Below are 22,720 nucleotides of genomic sequence, written 5' to 3' on the forward strand. Positions count from 1 at the left end.
TCATAAATAGGGTCTCACATCTGGCTGTGCTCCAGAGGCTACCACATGACAACAGCCACTCCCCCACCATTGCCCTGGATTCATGGTTTGGTGCCACACTTGAAATCTGTGAGGGCCCATTTCCAGGAGGAGACACCCTCCCCACATGTATTACCTAACCATAGCTTAAACAAACTTTGCCCCCCCCCTCCTCCTCCTCTTTCTTTTTCCTTTGCTATCTCCATGAGGTAGCCTTCATCTTTGCCAAACTTGAGTGAACTAGCTTCAGTCATTCTTAACTATATTGGTGTTAAAATGTTTTCCCTCTTATTCTACTCCCTTACTTAAATTTTATTATATTAAAATTTATTATAAAGATCAGCATATTCTGACATCAGCCAAGGGTGGCCTTAAGGTGTATAATATTGTAAGAATTTGTCACCCATGGGACAAATCAAGTCAAATGGCACGACAGAGGCAGAATGGAGATCAGTAATGGGGAAGAGCCAATTTTATGTTGGTACGGTTTTCTGCTGGCTCAGGGATAGAGAAACTCAGCAGTGTGGAAAAGCCGACAATGGTGTGATGTAACCAGTATCCATCAGTCAATCAGATGTTTTGAAGTTTTTCCTCTCTAAGTGTGGAAGAACCTGATTTTCAAGAATTATTCATTATTTTAGTAATCTTACCTAAAAATATAGTTTCCACAAGATTTTTAATTATGTTTATGGCCATTTTTCTTTAGAACGACGACATTGAGACAGATATCAACAAACTGAAACCACAGCAGGAATTGGGACGACCAATGGAAGATCTGAAAATGTATGAACATTTTTTCCCAGAACTCATGGAGGATTTTCAGGTAAAAATGTTGCTATTTTTAAAACAAATTAATGGCTTGTTAACAGTCTGATAACTGTTAACTGTTGAAATTCAAATAATTATTCAAAACTTCTTCGTGTCCTGTTTAAACAAGAATCACTGAGAAAAGGCATAGTGAGTTGCCATAGCAAATTAATGAAAGTAGCTAATCTACAGATATATCTGAAGTTGTAGCTGTTGGAATGTATCTTTTGACATGATCTTTTCCTTTTTATCCATAATATTTAACTACTGATATCCCTTCTACTTTCAGGGTTACTCAATTTTTCTGATACTAAAAGATAAACTTCTAATTAGATCACCTACTTTTTTTTCTTCCTTGAGTGAGTTCACTTAATAGAAACCAATATAACCAAGCTAAATCTAGCCATTTTTTTTCTTTGCAACTATTCTTCTTGAACTTTCTGCTGTTTTTATGTTTTCTGTCTTAGTTTCTCTGATTCTTTTTCTGCTTTTTCTTGATTCCTTTCGGAGCACCCATTTTTGTGATGATTTCTTTATAACTACTTTGGCATGTTGTTTTTCTTTTATTCCTAGTCTTCTTACAGCCTCAGTTAGCACCTTTATATTTCTACCTATCTGTCTGTCATGCACATGTGTGCTCTCTCTCTTTGTCTTCTCAGTTTCTTCACTGTGTGAGAATTTCCCCTGAATAGATTTCCAAATCTAAAGATGTAAAAGTGATTTTGCCAAAGATTAAGCTCTTAGAACATCCAGCCAAAGTCCAGTTTATCTCTTGCTACCTGAGGTATTATCGCCTACAGTGTTTTCACTTGTTTTGAATTCAAGCTTTTGTCATGATCTGCTCCTGCCTCTTCAAAATTGCTAAGTTCAAGAGTAGGTTGGTTTATTGATAGGTGTCATCATGTTAGTTCATTACATGTCATCAAGGTGGTGTTGATTCTTAGCAACCACATAGATTTTCTCCAAAATGATCTGTCCCCAACCTTGTCCTTCTGATCTTCCAATGGTGCACTCTTTGCCACTGTAATTGAGTCCATCCACCTTGCTGCTGAATATCCTCTTCTCTTTCCTTCCACCTTTCCCAGCATTATAGACTTCTCCAGAGAGCTAGGTCTTCACATAATGTCTCCAAAATATGATAATTTGAGCCTGGCCATTTGTGTCTTGAGTGAGAACTTTGGATTGATTTGTTTGATGATCCATTTGTTTGTTTTCTTGGCTACCCATGGTGTTCTCAGGAGTTGTCAGGCCTAGCCCAAGGAACTCCAAGAGACAATGCAAAATCAGTTCAGCTATGTTTATTAGCTATAACCTCTAGCAAGAATCTTCCCAGACTGAAACCCCAGCTCCCAAGTCAGCCAGCCACAACAGTGTGAATTCCTCAGGGAGGTGCCAGTCTCATCCTCTTGTAGTTCCCACGCTCCATCGGCGAGCTAAGAAAATGCTTATCTCCCTGAGCCTGGCCTTCATAATTCCATTCCATCATAGGAGTCTTCTTCTTCACCAAATTTCACAAGCATCAGTACTTTCTCTATCCTGTTTCTTCAAAGTCCAACTTTCACTTCCATAGAGCATCACAGGGTCAAGCATAAGTACTAAGTACAGGTATTCCTTGACTTACAACCACAATTGGGACCAGAATTTCTGTCTCTAAGTGATGTGGTTGAAAAGTGAGATGTCACATGACTACATTGCTTAGTGACAGCAATCCTGGCAGTCCCAGATGACATCATTTAACAGAGAATCGTGAGCCATTACGTGAGTACCCACCCCAATCCAAGCCATTCTGGGCTTGGTCTCTCCCAGCCCCAAGCCTCAGTAAGATAAGGGACTGCCTTCAAGTCCCCTCACCTTCATCTCCCCTCCCATCTCTGCCTCTTTGGCCGCCCTGCACCCTGCCTTGCGGGGCGGCAAGCGGCCCCAGAACCGCGTGGCTCTGGGGCTGCTTGCCATGCCCCGGGAAGCTGCAGCCGCCCCAGCCCACTCTCAACCACAATTGCCCTCACCACTCTGCACTCCAAGACCCTTACCACCCTGTGCTCCACTGCCCTAACTAGTCTTTGCCATCTCATTCCTGCTGATGATGACATGTGCCTGGCCTGGCTGCTGAACCAGGCTGGGGCCAGGCTTCATGCTGCAGGAAAAAAAAAGCAGAAAGCAGCCCCTGAGCTGTGGCACACCAAAAAGCCCCTTTGCACCACGGTCCTGGGATGGGATGGGGCTGGGCTTCACAAAGAAAAAGCACAAAGAGCCACAGCATGCCAAAAAGCCCCTTTGCACTTTTTTTTAGTGAAGCCCAGCCCCAGCCTGGCCCAGGAGCACAGCGCAAAGGGGCTTTTTTGGAATGGTCATAAGTCGAGGACTACCTGTACTAAATTCTTGTTTACACATTCATAGAGTTTTTTTTTTTTTAAGTGTGGACTTAGGCCAGAAAGAACAGAAGACTTTAACTAATCATTGGCTAGGCACTAGCAAAAGATTTTACTATGCATAATCCACCCTTTTCAGTCTGGCTTTGTCAGAAATTGTCAAGCATCAGATAATTTAACTTTAGTAGTTGACATACTGGATACAGTTAAAGATAGAACAGATTCTGCAAATTCCTAAAGCAAGTGATGATTAGATACAGTTTCCCGGTGTATATGGTCCATTGGATTGAAATCTATAACTATTTCTGAGTGAGAGTTATAACAAATTGAATGATTTCAGGTTCTTTTGAGCCACAGTGTGGCACTCAGCAGGGTAATCCATCTTTGCCCTTGCTTTTTTATTTAATTCTTGAACCTTTGGCTATTTAGTCTTTGCATATTACGGGTTTTACTTTGGTTGTTGTGTATATACATTATTTTGATGTGCTAATGATATTTTGGTAATTTTAGATAACCATGCTACTTCTCTGCCTAATTTTATATGGATAATAGTGTATTTTGGAAAGTATTCTGGTTATAAGATTAAGTGGAATAAATCTTGCCTTTCTTTGGGCTCTAATATATCAACCCAGTTTTGGGTTTTGTGATCTCTGCTGATTATATTAAATACTTGGGACTTTATATTCCCCAAAACTTTTCTTAATATGTGGAAATAAATATGTTGAAATTTTTGAAAAGACCACTCTGGATGTTAATAAATGGGTTAAAATTCCATTAAGTCTATGGGGCAGAATAAACCTTATTAATCTTATTAAAATGAATATTCTTCCATGTCTAATTTATATAGATATATCCCAATGTTAATTCCAAATATTTTCTTCAGATCAGTAAGTTATTTAAGAAATTTATTTGGAAAAAAAGACCTCCAAGGGGGTTCATTAGCTAAATTGAGATTACCATTTGTTGAAATAGGGTTAATATACTGAACTTGCACAAATATCAGTGGATTATATTTTATCAGCCATAAATAATGTGGAATGAAACTTTAGTGAAGTATCATCCTTTATGGGCCTTGTTGGAAAGTTACTATGTATCTCCACTAAGGTCATGGCAGATTCTTGGATAAATATACAGTAGAAAAGGTGTTTTATTTGTAGGAGTGCATGCTGAGGGAAATCTTTGGACACTATTGGGGCATAAATTGGACTTTGATACTGAGACTCATGAATTTTTAATTCTTTGGAAGAATTCTATTTTGAAAATAGGTGATAAAATGTTTTTTTGGAAACTCTGGAGAAAAGCCAGAATACTTATTTCAAGTCTTGCTGCCTTGAGTTGTATATGAAAAAAAAGGTGGGATAAAAATATATTTTTTAAAAAACCAGTTATTATGTAATGACTATTTGAAAGATTTTTCTCAGCTTTAAACTGAATTTGGTCTTCCTAGTTCACAACGGGCAGTATCTTCAATGTAAACATTTTTGATGGCTCAAAATTGGTTAGGTGCCATGGCTGCTTCAAAGGTATCTGAGGTGTTTTTTTATTTGATGGAATCCATGACTGAATTTAAGCCAACAGCATATCTTTACCAAAAGTTAAAGAACAGTTTTAAAGTGGATACCACTGGGATTTATCAACTGTGAACTAAACATTGGAATATCCAATAATGCCTCATCAACAATCACATGTCCTTAGGTATCAATAGATTTGAGATTAAAATTGATTCATCAAAATACTGTATTTCAAGTTTATTGGACTACCCATACTATGTATTTGAAACAATGGACATCAGCTTTCCTTTGATGGAGATGTAAAAAAATTGAGGGTTCATTGCCTATGTGATTGGGTCTTGTGAATTAGATACATTATTTTGGAATAAAGTTTTAATCTATATTAGTTGATTTATTGGGAAATCCCTAAATATTAAAAAGGCTAATGTTATATTGAATTATATCTCAAAACTTTGGAATCTGATTATCTTTGAGGAATTATGGCTGTATTGACATGGGGGATTGCCAGAAGAATTACACTAAGAAGTTGGAAAAGTGATATTATTCCAGATATTAAGGACTAGCTTTTAGCAATGTGTGATTCATCTGTTTTGGAAGAGACAGTATTTTCTACTAATCAGGAAATGAAGCAACATATTCTTCTTTGGTATAGAGTTTATGATACTTTATAATAATAGAGTAATAGTATTAGGCATTTTTTATCATTATTTGAGAGTAATATAGTATTATAAGATATTTTTTCTTAAATCAGTGATTTCTCCATGTTAATATGTATATTTAGATATTTAATATTGTTTTTTCAAATTTTCTCTGGATTTCTCTATTTTGTTTTTTTCCCCTTTTTTCTATTGTTTGTTTTGTTTAGGTTTTTGTATTTCATTAATCGTTTTTAGTGTTTCATTGTTTACTTATTGCATTTTTGCCTTCTGTTTATTTTTTGTAATCTTGCTATATAATATAATAAAATGGATTTTAAAAGAGCAAAAGTGGAATGGACTAGACATTTACTCAAAGATACATATAGCATTCAGCTACCTTTTTGAGGCTGAACAGCTTTGGGCCTAGTTGATGCCTTGCTTGGAAACCATTTGGGAGAATGGTCTATTATTAACATTTGTGTCTGGCAATCATGAAATAAAAATAATTAAGCTTGAAACAAAAAAACAGTTAAATATTCTCTACCAGAAGAAGTGGCTTTGGTTTTGCGTTTGTTTTTTTTTAAGAGCTAGAAAAATTCATGGAGGTCTGTCAATGGTTGTACACTTTTTCCCCATCAAGGTTCATGTTGAAATTAATTCAGGCCCTCATGTGAGTGAGCCTAATAGAACTAAATCTGGGTGAAACCAGAATCAAAAGTGAGCAGGTTTATGTATGTTATTGCTACTTGATTCAATATACAATATCAAAAGTATATTTGCATAAAGGTAATCTCTATCATCTTTGTTGAGGGACAAAGTCAAAATCCATAATTATTAATAATCAAGAGCAGGAATAATAAGAGGAATAGTGTGTGAAAATCAGATTTGGACAAGTAAACTTTGGTTGTTTGTATTGAGAGGACTTGAAGTCCCTACCTGGCCAGTTGTCGGAAATTTCCATATCTGTCTTATAGTATCTGATAAATCAGAATTTGAAATTGGGATTGGGTAGATTTTGATTTGATATGAAATCATATGAAGTGAACCATATTGCTTTCTATGTTGATATGTAAACTCATCATTCTAACATGGTAATTCTCTTTTTTTCACATTTAGTTTCTTCAAAAGGAGATTACCTGCTATTTGGCTCCATTTTCTCCATGGTTTGCTCCTTCTGTCTGGATCAGATCCTTCTTTCTGATTCATTGATCTTTCTTCAACTTTTAAGTTTGTAATCCTCTAACAAGTATCCCCCATTTTTTCTTTTTTAATATTAAGGAATGTGACCTCATTTCAAAGGAACCGAAGTCATTTTCATACAGCATGGCTCCAGGAGGACCTATTGTTGTTCCCACTGCTGGAGAGGAACCACCTTTAGCAAACCACATGATACAAATTCCTGTGAAGGAGAGTAATCTTCTACAAAGTGAGGACTGTAATAAAAGACCAATCTTTTTGGGATTGGTAAAAAATGATGGTATCATGGATAATAGTTTGCAGCAACAAGATGATCAAATGAAATTGCTTCCATCATGCCAGTGCCTAAATCATGAAATAGTAAAAGACTTTGACCGAATATCACTACAAAATGCCTCCAAAAGTGAGCAGTCTAATGTTACTAAGACCGTGACAAAAAATGAATGTAAAACTAGCATTAGTGAAATTACCTGTAATAAACCTTTTCAACATGTTCCATCATGTGGAAGTATTTTGTTTGAGGGACGGTCTGTCCAGCTTGGAAAACTATGCTGTTCTGGACCTGATCCTGAAGAAGAAGAAGTTTCTTGTTCAGTTTCCTTAGGAGAGCAAGTAACACTTGAAGTGCCTGATACAATACAACTCCATGATCCAGAACTCTATATTGAAATAGTGAAAAATACTAGATCTGTTCCTGAATATTCAGAAGTTGCTTATCCTGATTATTTTGGACATATTCCACCTCGATTTAAAGAACCTATCCTTGACAGACCATATGGTGTACAGAGGTGAGTTCAACTTTTTTTGCCCAAACATGTTTAAAGAATAATTTAATGCAGTGTTTGTGTATCAAAAGTTCACAGTAAAATTAATATTGCTGGATTCAAATAAGTCATTTATGAATGGAATGTATTTGGATCCAAGATTGATTCTGTAAATTAAGGAGAGGCAGGAAGTTTTCACCCATTCAGTCCTGAAGTCCTTCTCACCATATCCCTTCAGATGAACTCCAAATCACTTGAGCAAATTTTGGGATGCTGCAAGTGGAAGGGAAAATAAAAGTTCCCACTTAATTATGGAATTCCTCTCAGGAATTTTGGATCCAACTTCTTTGATTTGCCTGTCTGTAAAGAATACTGTATTATTAACTAATATGGAGAATGTTTTGTGAATGCAGAATTCTGTATATTATGAAACTTTTTGCTATGATTTTACAGATCTTAACATTTAAATAATGAAACATTTTGAGAACTTCAATAGAACATTCTGAAATATTAGTCATTTTAGTATATATAATATGATACAAACAGGAGAGACTATGTAGCTGAAAGTGATCTGAATAGTCCCTAGACATAGGCAGTATAATTAGTTTTATTTTTCTTGTGAGATTACAGTAACCTTTTTATGTAGATGTTGTACAGTTTACTGTGATAAAGTACGTAAATCACTTTCAGAACTTTAAAATGCTTTATGTTATTGCTGAAAATTATTATCATCTGCATCACAAAAATATAGAACTTTTAGAATTCACAAATATTGCATAATCTCATACTTTATTCCTTTTCTTCCACAAGGAAGAAGAGAATGGCTGCCAGTCACATGCGAACTCTGATGTATGTGAAAGAAATATTGGATATTTCTCCATAACATCGGGGTTTCTTAAACTCCTTTTTTGGCAATAGTTGGCAGTGAATGGGTGTGTGCATTTTCCTTGAACCTTGCCTTCTAAATTGATAGGGGGGAAATTCATCCAGATATTCATAGTCATTGTTCCTTTCTCAGTCAAAATGACTCCTAAAAACAATGGAATAGGTTTAACATTATGTAAATTATCACTAAAGCTGATGCTATAGTAATACATAAAAACAACAGTCATTTCAGGGTTGCACTTGTGGATAAATCATAACCTAAATTGATATATTTATAACTGTCATTATAAAGAAACATAATTACAGCATGGCTACATAGAAATAATAGCATTGAGGTTCTATCATATTTCAGATCCTGTCAAAATTTAATGATACTGGTTTTGAAAAATGAGGGGAAAATAGAATTAGCTATAGAATAAAATCAGGTGGAAAGCTGCCTTATTAAAGGCTGTATATTTCTTGCTTTGTATTTTGAAATGGTTTTGTTTTGTTGACTGAACAGGCAGATAGAATTCATGGAAATGTGTCACTGATTACTAACTCTTAGATGAAGGAGGATTCTAGCATTCATTTAATATACAGTACTGAATCAAAACATTTCTAGAAATATTGAATTTTAGTTAGTCTTGAAATAAGGAGAAATAAGATACCTTTTCATAATCATGTCCTGAAAATATCAGTGGCTGTATTTTAAATTCTGGATGGGCCTGTTGAATGAATGTGCTTAAATGAGGACATTTGAAGAAATGAAATAGCTCTTGATTTTGTTACTAAAAAATTTAACTTTCTTGTGGGGCATGTTAAAGCCGGTACTTGCTGTAGAGTCTATAATCTGAGCAAGTGAGAAGTGAAATGCTTTCTAATTTTTTATCGTGGACAAGTCCCAAGATAAACTGGGGGCGAACAAGTTCACATATTTATTTTTTACATATTAATCGCTCTGTCTGTTAATTCTTTTCATAATAGTTTATAGTTGGGATAGCACTGTGTTCTTATTGCCAGTTTGTCATTCTATACCTGTGTTATGCTTTGGGATAACTTCTTTATCCCATGGCTGAAGCCAAATTAATTATGTGAAGATAATTTAGACACAAGAGTAATTAAAATATTTTCCTTTGCTGAAGTGCAGTTCTCTGCTTATTGATAATTATGTATGGTCATGAACATTAGCCATATAAAGTAAGTAATTCTAGCAATGAAGGATGGTGTTTGGTGGAAATTTAAGGATTTGCATATTAATTGTAGCATTAATATTCCTAGGCTAGAAAACAAGCAATGATTTTGAATATCTTTGAAATCTCTAAGGGCTTAATGTCTTAGAAATCTGGAAATATTGTGGATTATATATTTCTGAGGTAGTAGTGGCTCCCAGACCCTTTTTTCTATGAAGGTTTTGAAATTGGATTTAGAAATAATTTAACAAGATTTTCCTTGAGATAATCTATGGTCAGTCATTCCAGGTTTATTTACACTTGAGAAGACTTCAGACATCATGAATGTGCCTTATGCTAGCTTGAAGAGTTGTCTCTGTGCTTTCAGATATAGTCCATTACACATCCAGGTGTAACTTAACTTTTTGATGGAGATGCAGAAATATATTCAGTACATCTCAAAATAAGGGAAGTATCTCTTAGCAAATATACTTATTGAAATATGAGTCAGCTTTCCCAGGTCCTAGTGATAGAAATAATTATGTGTAGAATACTATAGTATGCATTTCTATCAAAAACCTTTCCTACATACTGTGCTGTTTTATTGCTTTGTGATAGGCATGGTTTCCTATATAGCTCTTGAAAGAGTTGGACATTTGTTCTGTTCAACTTTTCTGTGCAAATATTTCAGCTTGTTAGTGATCTTCAGGAAAATGTCTACATGGATAACATTTTGTAGGAAATAGGGCCCATGGATGCATACCTGCATACATATACATAATCACATACCCACTTACCCCCAAAATGTTTCTCTCTCATGTGTATTAGATATTTAGTACTGTAGTTCCTGAAGCATGGTTACATAGCTGAATAAGGCACCCCTCCTTTTTATTTAAAAGCTCATCATATTTAATTAGAAATTTCCAGAGGTGAGAGGCTTGCACTCTAACCCAATCACTGCAATGTATAGTCTATTCAAACTGTAATTGCATGAATTGTTAACATTTTCAAATCTGAACTAGCTTTAATTACTAATACTAATTGAAATAATCATTGAATGCTAATACATACTGGGCATATTTCCTGTAATAAGGAAACCAAACATTGGGTCTGGAAGCCTCAATGTGTTGTATACAAGCCACTTCCTTTCCATCCAGAAAATAATTCTGATGTATTCAACAAATAATATTGTATATGGAAGTAGAAACTTGACTTAAACTCCTCTTTCTTTTCTTATGAACTAATTCTACATGTGGCGCTGTAAGAGTTTTGAATTACGTTATCTTACCCCCTTTTTTAAATAGGACAAAAATTGCCCAAGATATTGAAAGGCTTATTCATCCTAATGATATTATAGACAGAGTTGTATACGATCTTGATAATCTCAGGTAAGTTTTATATTAAGATCTTTTTTTTAACTCTCACCTGTTCCATATTGATTTCTTTCCCATTTTAGATTCAGTAATTTAGCAAGAACAAGTTATGAATTAATGGGGCTGTGATAGTTTCCTTGGCTATTTATAAAGTTGTAAACACTTAAAACTTGGTAGGGGTAGAATAATATATGTTTAAAATGAATTACTTTTAATAATTTGCATATAGTAACAATGAAAAAAACCTAAATATAACTTTATTAATTAAAAAGTCTTGATTCACTGTACTGTAAAACATGGCTTTTAGGGTTTTTTTAGTTTTAGGGAACTCTTTTGTATCCTGTGAATTAGAAACTCCTATTCCAACCAATAGACAAATAGCTTACTAACCTTCAAAAGCATTATTGAACACCACTGTGAAGAATATTTCGGCTGTCTTTTAACCGGGGAATGAGAAATTTAGTTCTTTTTAACAAGTTTTCTCTGGATTAAAATTGGAAATGTTAAAATAAATTAGATGATAGCCATTGTTTCCTTTTGTGTCTCCATGTGCTTTCACACTCTTAGTCAAGAACACCTAATACCAATAACAGATTGGAGGAACAGAGCTGGAAGCAAGAATCTGTTCTACTTACAGTAGTGGATGTAATATACTGCTTGTTTTAACAGACTAATTGGAGAAAAGAAGGAATAATGGAATGTCCAGTGACTGGAGAGGGGGAGATTTGTACCATTTTCGTAATGCAGCCAATAAGCATATGATGCCATTTGCACAATGACATCAAAAGATGGCATACATTGATAAAAATGATGTAAATAGCAATACAAACTTGATCTGCTACATACAAAGTCTCTTATGTCAAGGACCTTTATAATGAGATTTCACTGAATTAAAAATACAACATTTTATACTCCTAATGCAAACATTAACAAGGTTTGAACATAGGAAGAAATTAGAAAATTCAAGGAAGAAATTTTTTTAAAAATGCCGTACTATATAATTGCTGAGAATTATGTTGAAGATTCAGCTACAAATATAAATTGTTTAGATAGAGAGGTCCCTTCACTGCAACATAGAAAACATGCTTGTAATCTATATTTTCATTAACTCATGTTAAATATGTTGGGGAACCTTTAGTATAATTTAAACCAATTTAATGTGCAGAACTTGTATCTATCAGGTTTAATTGTATTCTTCCCCAATCTGTTTAGCTGGAAATAAAATCCAATATAACAAAATAATTTAAATTATTTTTAAATCCTTGTAATTTTATTTTATTTTCCAGTTGTCTAGTGCCTGATGAAGGAGATGTCTTGAAGTTTAACTCCAAATTTGAATCAGGAAATTTACGGAAAGTTATTCAGATCAGAAAGTAAGATATCATTACTATTTTATTTAATCATTATAGATCAGTTATCTCAATTATGTGACTTACTTATTTCTGCTCGTTTTTAGAAATGAGTATGATCTCATTCTGAATTCTGATATAAACAGCAATCATTATCACCAGTGGTTTTATTTTGAAGTCAGTGGAATGCGAACAGGTAGTGCCTACCGATTTAATATAATCAACTGTGAAAAGACAAACAGTCAATTTAATTATGGTAAGACTTATTTACTTTTCTATTTAAAAAAATGACACACAACAAACACATGCACCAGGGAAGTATTTTAGGCAATTGCAGATAATTACAGTACATCAACCTACCACTACAGATAATTGCAATATATCGGTAGTATCACAGAGAAGTAATATAGCAAATGTTTTGGATTAAAAAAAAGTAACCAAGTTGAGATGGACACATTATTTACAGATTTCTAAGGAGCAGGTAGGAAGATAGAGAACCTAGCATGGAAACACAAGCTGCAGTGAAATGTCAAGTATGCCAAACTAAAGGGCAAAAACTTAATTTTGTATACGTATGCTCTCTTTTCCTTTATCCCAAACTTTAATTAATCAAAGAGAAATTTGATCAAAACAGCTTGTCCTTATATCAAGGCTCCAAACAAGGATTGCAAACTATGACTTGGATTTGACTTGCAACCTGAATGGTAGCTTGCTTAAATTATAGTCTGCTGATAGTTTTTGAGCTCCAAATCATATTATTACTATCACTATCCATTGGTAATTGCATGTTGTCCCCATGGTTTTCAAGAGTTAGAAGCATGATATCTTGAGTGCCAGTGTTGATTTTAACAGCTCATGATGCATACAGGCCATAACAACCCTCAAATACTGAATTTACGATTAATACTACTAAAACTCAAACTCTAATAATATATTCGTCTTCTCATCTAATTCAAAAGTTATCTTCCCATATGATACTGAGAACAATGTCTATAGATAGGTATATTTGCTTGCTGAATATGTGCAGTTTTGTTCTCTAAATTCTCTATATTTTTCTTGAAGGTATGCAGCCCCTTATGTACTCTGTTCAAGAAGCACTAAGTGGCCGACCCTCATGGATTCGTACAGGAATGGATATTTGTTACTACAAGTAAGCCTAATAGTAAATCACAGAGGTCAATCTACCACACTCAAGCTATATGTACTCCTGAACCCATTTTGCAGCCACTCAGTTTTTAATGGCAGTATTGTGTGGCTTATTTTGCTCCCAGAAGGTAGAAAATATATGTGATAAGCTGGTGTGAGATTTCATTGCAGCTGTTTTGTACTTGTAAACCTTTGATCCCTTCCTCCCAAAAGAACAGAAGAAAAGAGCAGTTAGAAATTTTCCCATTACATACACTTCCTCAGTAACTTCACCACATAACTTGTGACCCGTGAAGGCCCAAAGTGCAACCTCCTGATGGATAAATGGAGAAATTAGTAGATCGATAAAATAAAATATTGAAAGGATAGGATAGGATAGGATAGGATAGGATAGGATAGGATAGGATAGGATAGGATAGGACAGGACAGGACAGGACAGGACAGGACAGGACAGGACAGGACAGTCTTAAATGTATTAACTGCATTAATAATGAACACTTTGATATACATAAATGAGAATTGAAGTATTAAACATTATTATTTGGCCCAAAAATAACAAATGCCTACAGTTTATTTACATAAAATGATACACTTTACATATCTTTACAATAATGTAAGTATTTTGTTCCTAGGAACCATTTTTCAAGAAGTTCGATTGCAGCAGGAGGTCAAAAAGGAAAATCATATTATACAATCACCTTCACAGTCACCTTCCATCATAAGGATGATGTTTGCTACTTTGCTTACCATTATCCTTATACTTACTCAGCTTTAATGGTAAATTGTTTTAATATGGATACATTCATAATAACTTGATTTACAATTTTATTATTTGATGATAATACTTTCAACTGATTATATTGCTTAGTAGTTATACAACATTCAAACACTAAAGTACTGTTTGTTATAAAATAAATAAAAGTTGATGTTAAATAATCCTATGGAAGTAATGCCTTTGTTTAACAAATACTGTAAAAAGTTTCGTATTTCACAATGAGATCTCATAATAAGAATTTCAGAGCAAGAAGTAGATAATGTTTGTTTGCTTGAGCTATAGGTAAAATAGTGTATACAATAAAGACAAATCTGATAACTAGTATCAGCACAGGAATAATAAATGTAAAATTGCATATAATCTAGTAGGTGGACTTCTATATGAGTATCAAAATACCAAGATACTGATCACAGTTGGCTATTTCCAGTGTAACCTCATTTTTGTTAGGAAGTAGTAACATTTTTGTAAATGAACGCAGTGGACTACCATTATCCACTAGTCAGGAGAACAAGTTTTTGTCTTCAGATATATGCAAGAAAACATATGGGAAAAAGCATGGGAAGCGATTCCACTTTTTCCTTCAGCTAGATGCCAGCTATGCCATCTAAAACAAATGCCAAGAGTCAGGAAATCTTCTGAAACAGCGGAGCCTCTACTTGATCTTAGTCCCTTCTGTAAATGAGAAGATCCTGTCCATTTGCAGAATGGGAAATCTGTATTTAATTCTTCCTACATAGCATCCAGCAAAATGGTTTTTACAGTGCAGAGTGAAAATGTAACTTGCAGAAAGAGGGTTTACCAACATTTAATCTTTTTATGCTGATAAGGAACACTTGTATTGAATAAGAAGCAATAAATTAGCAAGACTTCAGGTGACAGATCATACTTTTCCAGTTTGCATATGTAATAGCAATTATAGTAACACTTACGTTAAATGCATAAAGAATTTCATTTATGGTTTTCGGTAGTGAAAAAGGATTTACTTGCAATAGTTTAGTATTTTTATACATTATTGCTAATGATACTACAAGTTCCAGTGTGATTCATGAGTTACCTGTTGCCTATACCTTAATATAACATAGGTTTACATCTTGTACAATTCATAAACTCTTTCTTCATATTAACGTTGCAATTTGATAAATGCAAGCTACTTTATTTTATGTACGTTTTTGGTACTATAATGATTTTTATACATAACATTCATTACTCCTGTGCACTAGGACTCTAAACAATAAATAAAACATTAGTTGCAATATTAGAATGAGTGAATTTAGAAATTTCATTAAATACTTTAGCTAGTTTTTTAAAATGCTTTATTAAAATATAAAATTGGCTCTGAATTTATGTATTTATTTTGCATGATGAAGATGCATCTCCAAAAATTAGAATCCACAAACAGTTCTCAGCAGATATATTTTCGGCAACATGTTTTATGTGAGACTCTCTCTGGGAATAACTGTCCTGTAGTAACTATAACAGCCATGCCAGAATCAAATTACTATGAACATATTTGTCAGTTCAGTAAGTATAGCCTTTTCCTTTTGATTATATTCAAAGAGTTTCAAATCAAATAAAACCTTTGTTTCCTTTGACTTTGTATTGTTTAGTTATAATTATTCATAGGCACCCAACAGAATACATTGGCCATTGCCCTCCTCAATTAATTTGGTGGATGCAAGTTTGAGATATGGTTTTCCTTCCTAGCAGCAATGGGATTAGATGGCATTTTTGTGATCCTTGTGAAAAAATAGTAAAAGCAATTGCACACTTCATTCTGCATGGATGAGGCTCGTTCAGAGTAAAGAGGGAGGTCTGTCTGGAGATCTCCACGTTGTAGTAGCAAGAAGATTATTGCTCTTTCTAGTTAGCTGGTTGTGGCTATTCAGCAGTGGGGCTGGAACTGGGAATGTTGAGTTTATTATACACATAGCCAAACATTTGCTGGATCTTAAATGTTCCAAATTCCTTGTTTCACTTCAAAGCAGTCCAGAAACTCTACTAGTCCTGGAGCAAAAGTATTATGATAGCAAGTAGTATCAAAATTAACTGTTTTCCTCCTTGGTCACAGTGAGATGAAGATAACTGCAGTAACCTTGCCACATATTCTTCCCTCTGTCTGCAGTAACATTGTTATTTTAAAATTCCACTGAATCAGTTCAAGGAATATTATACTGATTATAATATAATATAATATTATGCTGATTATACATTTTGCATTCATAAACTATTATGCTATGTAAAAGGCTAAAAGTATTTCATCTTTATGAATGTATAATAAGCAGATGTAATGCGATTAATATGAGGGTCATCTGCCAGGGATGTTCTAGTGCATTTTTAAGGTCCCTTCCAACCCTGTGATGGCTATATCATGCAATTTTATTTGTGCTGTTTTTAGGAAATCGTCCTTATATTTTCTTATCTGCTCGTGTACATCCTGGAGAGACCAATGCAAGTTGGGTTATGAAGGGAACTTTGGAGTATCTTATGAGTAACACTCCTGCTGCTCAGAGTTTACGAGAATCCTATATTTTTAAGATTGTTCCAATGCTTAATCCTGATGGGGTCATCAATGGAAAGTAAGTTTTTGATTGCATTTAGCAACAGAGTTCATTCTGCTGAAGCACTTCCCAGGGCAGCTATGTTTGGAATATAGATTTTCTAGATTAGAACTTTTCTGCAAAATGTTGTATCTACTAGAATCTTGACTAACTAATACAGTTATGTTAGTTTAAGTGAATAGTTACTTTTATTAACTTATATATGTGCATTTATACTTTTTTGTAAGTCCAGTCTTGTTTAAAAATAATAGTTTTAGGTACATGTACAGAGTCTACTTTCCTTAATAGTTTCTCCTTTTCAAATGTTGAATCAAAGGCAATAGCACTGTTTGGCACTTTGCGATGTAATTAGATCAAATATAATGTTAACTCATCTCAAATGAGGGTATACCTATTATTAAGTGCAGTGTTGTTAGTGTTCTTCCCTCTGACAACCTGCCTTCAGGCATGGCTCTTGCTGGTGGTTCATGTACCAGTGCAGAAACTGAAAAAATGCTTTTTAATATTTAGCCAATAAGAAAAGCTAAGATTAGGAATTCATTTCTATAGGAGGAAGAAATGCTATTAGGTTGGCATCAGAAGGGGAGTCTTAAAATTAGCAAAGATTCTGTAAAGTGTACATCCTGGAGAGAACAATGCAAGTTGGGGTATGAAGGGAACTTTGGAGTATCTTATGAGTAATACTCCTGCTGCCCAGAGTTGATGAGGAGAAACTTCAAGGAGGTGTGCAATGGCTGGCAACTAAGATGGATCTAGACAGTGGTGGCTGTTGAAGATTGGCTTGGCTTTGGGAAAGTATAGAGAGTAAGGAAGATGATCTTGACAGGGATAGGGCAGATCCATTACCAAAGCAATAAGGGGAAAAATGTGGCTTAAGTCCAAAACAAGCAGGAGGTATGTGAAAACGGCTCAAGCAGAACCTCCCTCATAAACATGAGTATGGAGGTGGGTGGATGGGAAATAAAGCACAGTTAGACTTGCAATATTATGTTACTATAGCCAATATTAATACATTTTAGCCTTCCTGTGGAATTGATTTCTTGATTCGGTCTGTGTAGAAAGCCTATAAATGGCTGGTAATCCTATAATGGACAGAGCAGTGTTACACTGCTGAAGCTTTGTTTTGCTCCTGGGATGGTGGAAGGCATCTGAAGCAGAGGTGGGTATGACCCAGAAAAGTGTGCCAAAAACAAAGAGAAGGCATCATAGGGCCTGGTCTACCTTTTGCAGATGACCTTTGGCGAGGGTTGAAGGTGATAGAAGGTAAAAGGTTTTACCAGCCAGAGAAAGTCAGCTGCTAAACTGACAGAGAAATTGCTGGCCAGTATCTTTAATATAACCCTTGCTTAATTCTAGATAGCAGTAGTTTTTAGAAATATAGAAGGATACATATACATTAACCTAAAATTATGTCTTGCAAACATAAATATGCTTAGAGAAGCTTTAGGCCGCACAGTTGAATAGAGAGACAAAAGTTCAGTTCCATTGCAGAAAGTCTCAAACTGCTGTGCTTTGTCTTTAAACGGACAGAGGGAGGAGGGAGCAGTGGAATGCGGCATTCTGATTATAAATTACTGTATGCTTATAAACCTTGGCTAGAAAAGCAAAACTAGATGCTGCCTATTTGTTTAATAAACAACTCTGAAGTCATGTTTTGCACTATTAAATCCCAAGAATGCACAGAAAGCTCCAATCACATTTTCAGTAACAGAAATATTTGGCTGACTTCAGTAGGCAAAGTGTACTAAAAGTCCCCCAGAAAAGTTCCTCTTAGTACAACCTGCTTTCTTTTTCAGTGCAGGCAGTCCAGAGAAGTTCATTCTCTTATTCTTGTGTAAGGCTTGTTACAGCGTTAAAAAGAATTTCTTCTAAGTCAGAGTTTCAGTAAGAGATAATGTATGTCTAGGCAAATAATTCTTAACATGAAGTGCATTTTTACTCATGACTCTATGGAATTTGCTTCTATGGATCTTGCTCCTATACTGTATTAGTATCTGTAAGATTTCTGTCTAAATATAATCGTTTGTGCATGAAATTCTGCTCAATTCACTGGGATTTATTCTCTGCATGATTTCTCCCCTGGGTTGACTGCAGCCACGTTTTCTGTCCCTAATGCTACTAGACTGATTGTAGCCAAGTCTTCTTTACTTAACACAGCTGTCTTTGATTTAAAAGTAATAATGAACTGTTCAGTTCTAAGGAAGAAGCCCCATCTGCAGGGTCTTGACAAGGTCCAGCAGAGTTTCTCTTATCCTGAAATGGCCTCACTGCATTTTTAATGCTGAAGAAAGCTACCTCCTTGTTTGTTTTCTACAGAATTGGAGGACTAATGTTTCTTTCATTTCCATGATGTAAAATATCTCTTGCTGTTTCTATGTCAAATGTTATGCTTTGGATCCTCACACAATCAAAGAGCATTTATCCCTCTGATTTGTACTTCATGGAAAGCTAAAATGACACAATTCATTTGGCTCAATGTTTAAAGCCTTTATTCAGAATCTGAATCATTTTAAAGAATTGACTCCATTTTCAATGTTACATAACTGGGAGCTTCAGTTAACCTTCTAAAGTAGATCAAATATCTTCAGAATGATGCAATTCATAATATTAAAAATGATGGAGTAAATCCAGAATTAGTAATGCTTAGAGTATAGCCAGTGAGATCAAGTAGACATTATAAAGCTTAATTTGGTCCTTTGATTTCACTGTTTCTATTCTAAGCTTCAATAAGTCAGAATATAACCCACTAATAGAGATAGTAGATAACATTTTCTGCATGTGAGCATTTTCTGAAATGTTACTTCAGCTGTAATACAAGAACACAGGGAAAAAAACCATAAAATTGGTAGAAACCTAGAAAGTGAATCAATGACACTTCTGAAAAATTATTTTTTCCCATTCACAGGGGAGAGGGGAATTGAGTTTAAACTCTTGTCTGCTGTTGGGGCCATTTGTCAAGGTTGGTTTGACGTAAGAATATGGAGCACAGGCATGTTAGCTTTGTCTTTTCTTTCCACAAACTTAATTCAGTTTGGCTGGCTTAAAATTGTTAAATGCTTGAAACAAGGCTTTAGAAGAATTTCTTTTACCTTAATATACTTGCAGTGAATTTTTTAACATCCAAATTCTTACATTAATTTTCTTGGAGAAAGAAATATTTTTAATAGAAGGCTTTTTAATTTTTGTTCTATAGTCATCGCTGTTCTTTAAGTGGGGAAGACTTAAATAGACAGTGGCAAAACCCAAACCCAGATCTGCACCCCACAATTTATCATGCCAAAGGTCTGCTTCAGTATTTGGCAGCTATAAAACGTTTGCCATTGGTAAGTATGTGTTTTCTTATTTAACAAAAACCACTTAAAATGTGGCATTTACATTGAAAGGATGTGCAGGTAATGGTAATTGAAACTTCCTCAACTTTGCAAATGCATTGCTTGAGAAATTGTCTTCTTGCCCGCATCACTAGTGATATTAGAACTGTGTTAGAGAAAATTTACAGTCACAGTGAAATTAGTTATAGTGAGTTACAATGAAATATGGTGGGAACAGTTTAGCTCCTTTCATAGGAGCATTCATATAAAAGAGACTGTAATATATTTATCATGTTAAAAATGTGAAAGAGGCAGATATATGAACAACCTAATGACTGATATTTGCTATGCCAAGATTTATGGCTTGTTCTTGGCTTAGCGTGATATGGAAGCCTAGCCAGAGCAAATATGACAGAAGTAATCATTTATCTGTCGTCTAGGTCTGAATGTTAAAACTTGTTCAATAATCCACAATTTTAAAAATCCTGTTTTAGAATCGTATGTGAAATATACCATGTTAGAAATGTATTTTTGTTTCACTTTGTCATCTTATGAACTCTATGTAGACTAACTCACTTCTTGAAATTTCTGATTTTGTGACTTTGGCCTTAGAAACAGGAAACACAGAATAAATATGATGGTAGTTCTGTTCAAGTGACAAGGCAGAGGAGTTTTTTAAGGCAGATAATATAGTAAATAGCAAATGTAGAAGAAAGTGCAGATGAACCAGCAAAAAGTAGTGGAGTGGTTATTCTCAATGAACTAATACTGAATTTGCACTTTGTTAGATGCAATCAATATTATGTACTATTTCCTGACTTAATTTTTAAATTAATTTTCTTTAAAATTATGTAAAATATGCCTTCATTGGTGTAGAATATTTTAATGAGTTGTAAATTTACATTTAACATCTCAAATTGTATTATTATTCAAGAAATTTGTGAAGAACTATAACTGACAAGCTTGATCTAAGTTGTTTATTAAAATTCTTTTAAAATGTTAGTAAAAATTAATTTAAATTAATGTATCCAAGGAAGTTTTTATTCAAGGGTTCTCTCCATGCCACTATATGCATCCATTTTTTCTAAAGGATCATACTGCCTGTTTTCTAGAGACATAAATGATTATTTATCAGATCTGGGTTGTTACATCTGAATTGCATTTTATGTTAAAGGTGCATCTTTAATTTTTGAAAAATACTGTTTGTTATAGGTTTTTTGTGACTATCATGGTCATTCTCGCAAGAAAAATGTATTTATGTATGGCTGTAGCATCAAGGAAACAATATGGCATACTAATGTTAGTGCTGCCTCTTGTGATCTGACTGAAGACCTTGGTTATAGGGTAGGTAGACGTGTGGGTGTGTATGCATGCAGATATATGCATAGGATTTATAATTTGTGTTCCTTTTATCAGTACTATATTAACTGGATAATAGGTTGCTAGCAATACTGTTGTAGACAGAGATCAAATCCTGCCATATTCTTTCAGCTGCTTTCAATGGCTTAAGCAGTGGGATGTTCCTTTAAAGATGAGTAGTACCTAAACAAAATAAATTTGGGAGAGTTACTAAAGCTCTTGTCAGAGTACATGTTTTATATGGCAGAGTTTTTTTAATTAAAATCACAATATCTTCGGTACCTTGAATAATAGGATTAGGATAACCAAGAAAAGACACCCTAAAGGCTAATAAATTTATAATGACATGATAAAATCAGTGTCTAAGAGCTGGGAGAGCTTGGATAATCAGTGAAGAAATGACTGGGATAGATGGACTAAAGTCTGATTCAGTGTACATCAACATCACACGGAGGCAAAAGAAGAATGCAATAGGGAAGAAAAATCAGTCTAAAATATTTTTTAATTTTTTTTTTAAATTCAGCATTTTTTAAGTCATTAATTGGATAGTGTTCATCTAGTATGGAGGACAAAAGTAAGGAACTTAAGAATAGCACAGCTAAATCCAGCCAAGACTTGTTCTAGTCCAGCTTTTTGTTTCTCACTATGGCCAATCATATGCTTATAAGCAGGAGATAGATTCATATTTGTTTCTCCACAAATGGCATTTGGATGACTGTTCTCTCCAACCCAAAAGTAATTTTAAGTCTTCAGGCTAATAATCCTTGGTATGCCTGTCCTCTCTCTAGTCCCCTTTTAACTCCATCCATGTTAGTGGCCATCACCACATCTTGCGGTAATAAATTTCAGAGGTTAACTATGTGCTGTGTGAAGAAAAATAATCTTTAAAAAATCTTCAAAAAAATTTATGCGATAACAAAATCCATAGATTTTGCAGTATCTAGACAGTCTGCCCTTAGAAGTCTTCTGATACCAGGGATGTTCCATCTTTGGCTCTGGACAGGGTTGCACTGCCCCATGCAGAACTGGTTTGTAATTTGGAGTTCCTCTTGCACTTACAATTCATTCCCTCACCATTCAGAGGGAGATGTCTGTGGTATTCTGCAGACCTGTGACACCCAGACTTATATTTTAAGAGATGTATAAGCAGCAGAGTTTGTCTATAATTTTTGTTATTGCTTATTTCTGGTAGACTCTCCCTAAGATTCTGAGTCAGTCAGCCCCAGCATTCTGTATGAGCAGCTGCAGTTTTGTCGTGGAAAAATCAAAGGAATCTACAGCACGTGTCGTAGTGTGGAGAGAGATAGGTGTTCAAAGAAGTTACACCATGGAAAGCACATTATGTGGATGTGATCAGGGGAAATACAAGGTAAAAAGTATATTGGATAGCAAAATAGCATTTTATATTAGTACATCTGAAGAAATGAGTTTGTACTGTCCTCGACTTCATTTCAAAGGAGCTTGGAACTATGTCTGGTCCTTACATAGTCTCCTTAATAGCATTCTTCT

The 22,720-nt window shown here is 34.6% G+C and overlaps 1 protein-coding gene across 9 annotated transcripts in view; it reads left to right on the forward strand.

Annotated features, from left to right (window-relative positions):
• Window positions 1-22,720, forward strand: part of AGTPBP1 (ATP/GTP binding carboxypeptidase 1) — a 90,722-nt gene that overhangs the window by 58,338 nt on the left and 9,664 nt on the right. For 8 of the 9 annotated variants that reach the window (XR_015793873.1, XM_088130281.1, XM_088130282.1 and 5 more), the window contains 13 exons: window positions 725-841; window positions 6,622-7,328; window positions 8,115-8,153; window positions 10,645-10,728; window positions 12,000-12,086; window positions 12,170-12,318; window positions 13,125-13,212; window positions 13,841-13,985; window positions 15,351-15,504; window positions 16,379-16,559; window positions 19,735-19,864; window positions 21,065-21,196; window positions 22,404-22,580. Coding sequence is in view for 8 of the 9 variants with exons in the window: in XM_088130281.1 (XP_087986407.1) it covers window positions 725-841; window positions 6,622-7,328; window positions 8,115-8,153; window positions 10,645-10,728; window positions 12,000-12,086; window positions 12,170-12,318; window positions 13,125-13,212; window positions 13,841-13,985; window positions 15,351-15,504; window positions 16,379-16,559; window positions 19,735-19,864; window positions 21,065-21,196; window positions 22,404-22,580 (2,190 nt within the window). In the remaining variant the exon portion in view is untranslated. The remainder of the gene's footprint in view (window positions 1-724; window positions 842-6,621; window positions 7,329-8,114; window positions 8,154-10,644; window positions 10,729-11,999; window positions 12,087-12,169; window positions 12,319-13,124; window positions 13,213-13,840; window positions 13,986-15,350; window positions 15,505-16,378; window positions 16,560-19,734; window positions 19,865-21,064; window positions 21,197-22,403; window positions 22,581-22,720) is intronic. The other variant, XM_088130286.1, reaches the window with a different exon arrangement.

Source organism: Python bivittatus, unplaced genomic scaffold (genome assembly GCF_059951505.1).
Source record: "Python bivittatus isolate LINGU-HERP-01145 unplaced genomic scaffold, Pbiv_v1 ctg000850_np1212, whole genome shotgun sequence".
NCBI lineage: Eukaryota > Metazoa > Chordata > Lepidosauria > Squamata > Pythonidae > Python > Python bivittatus.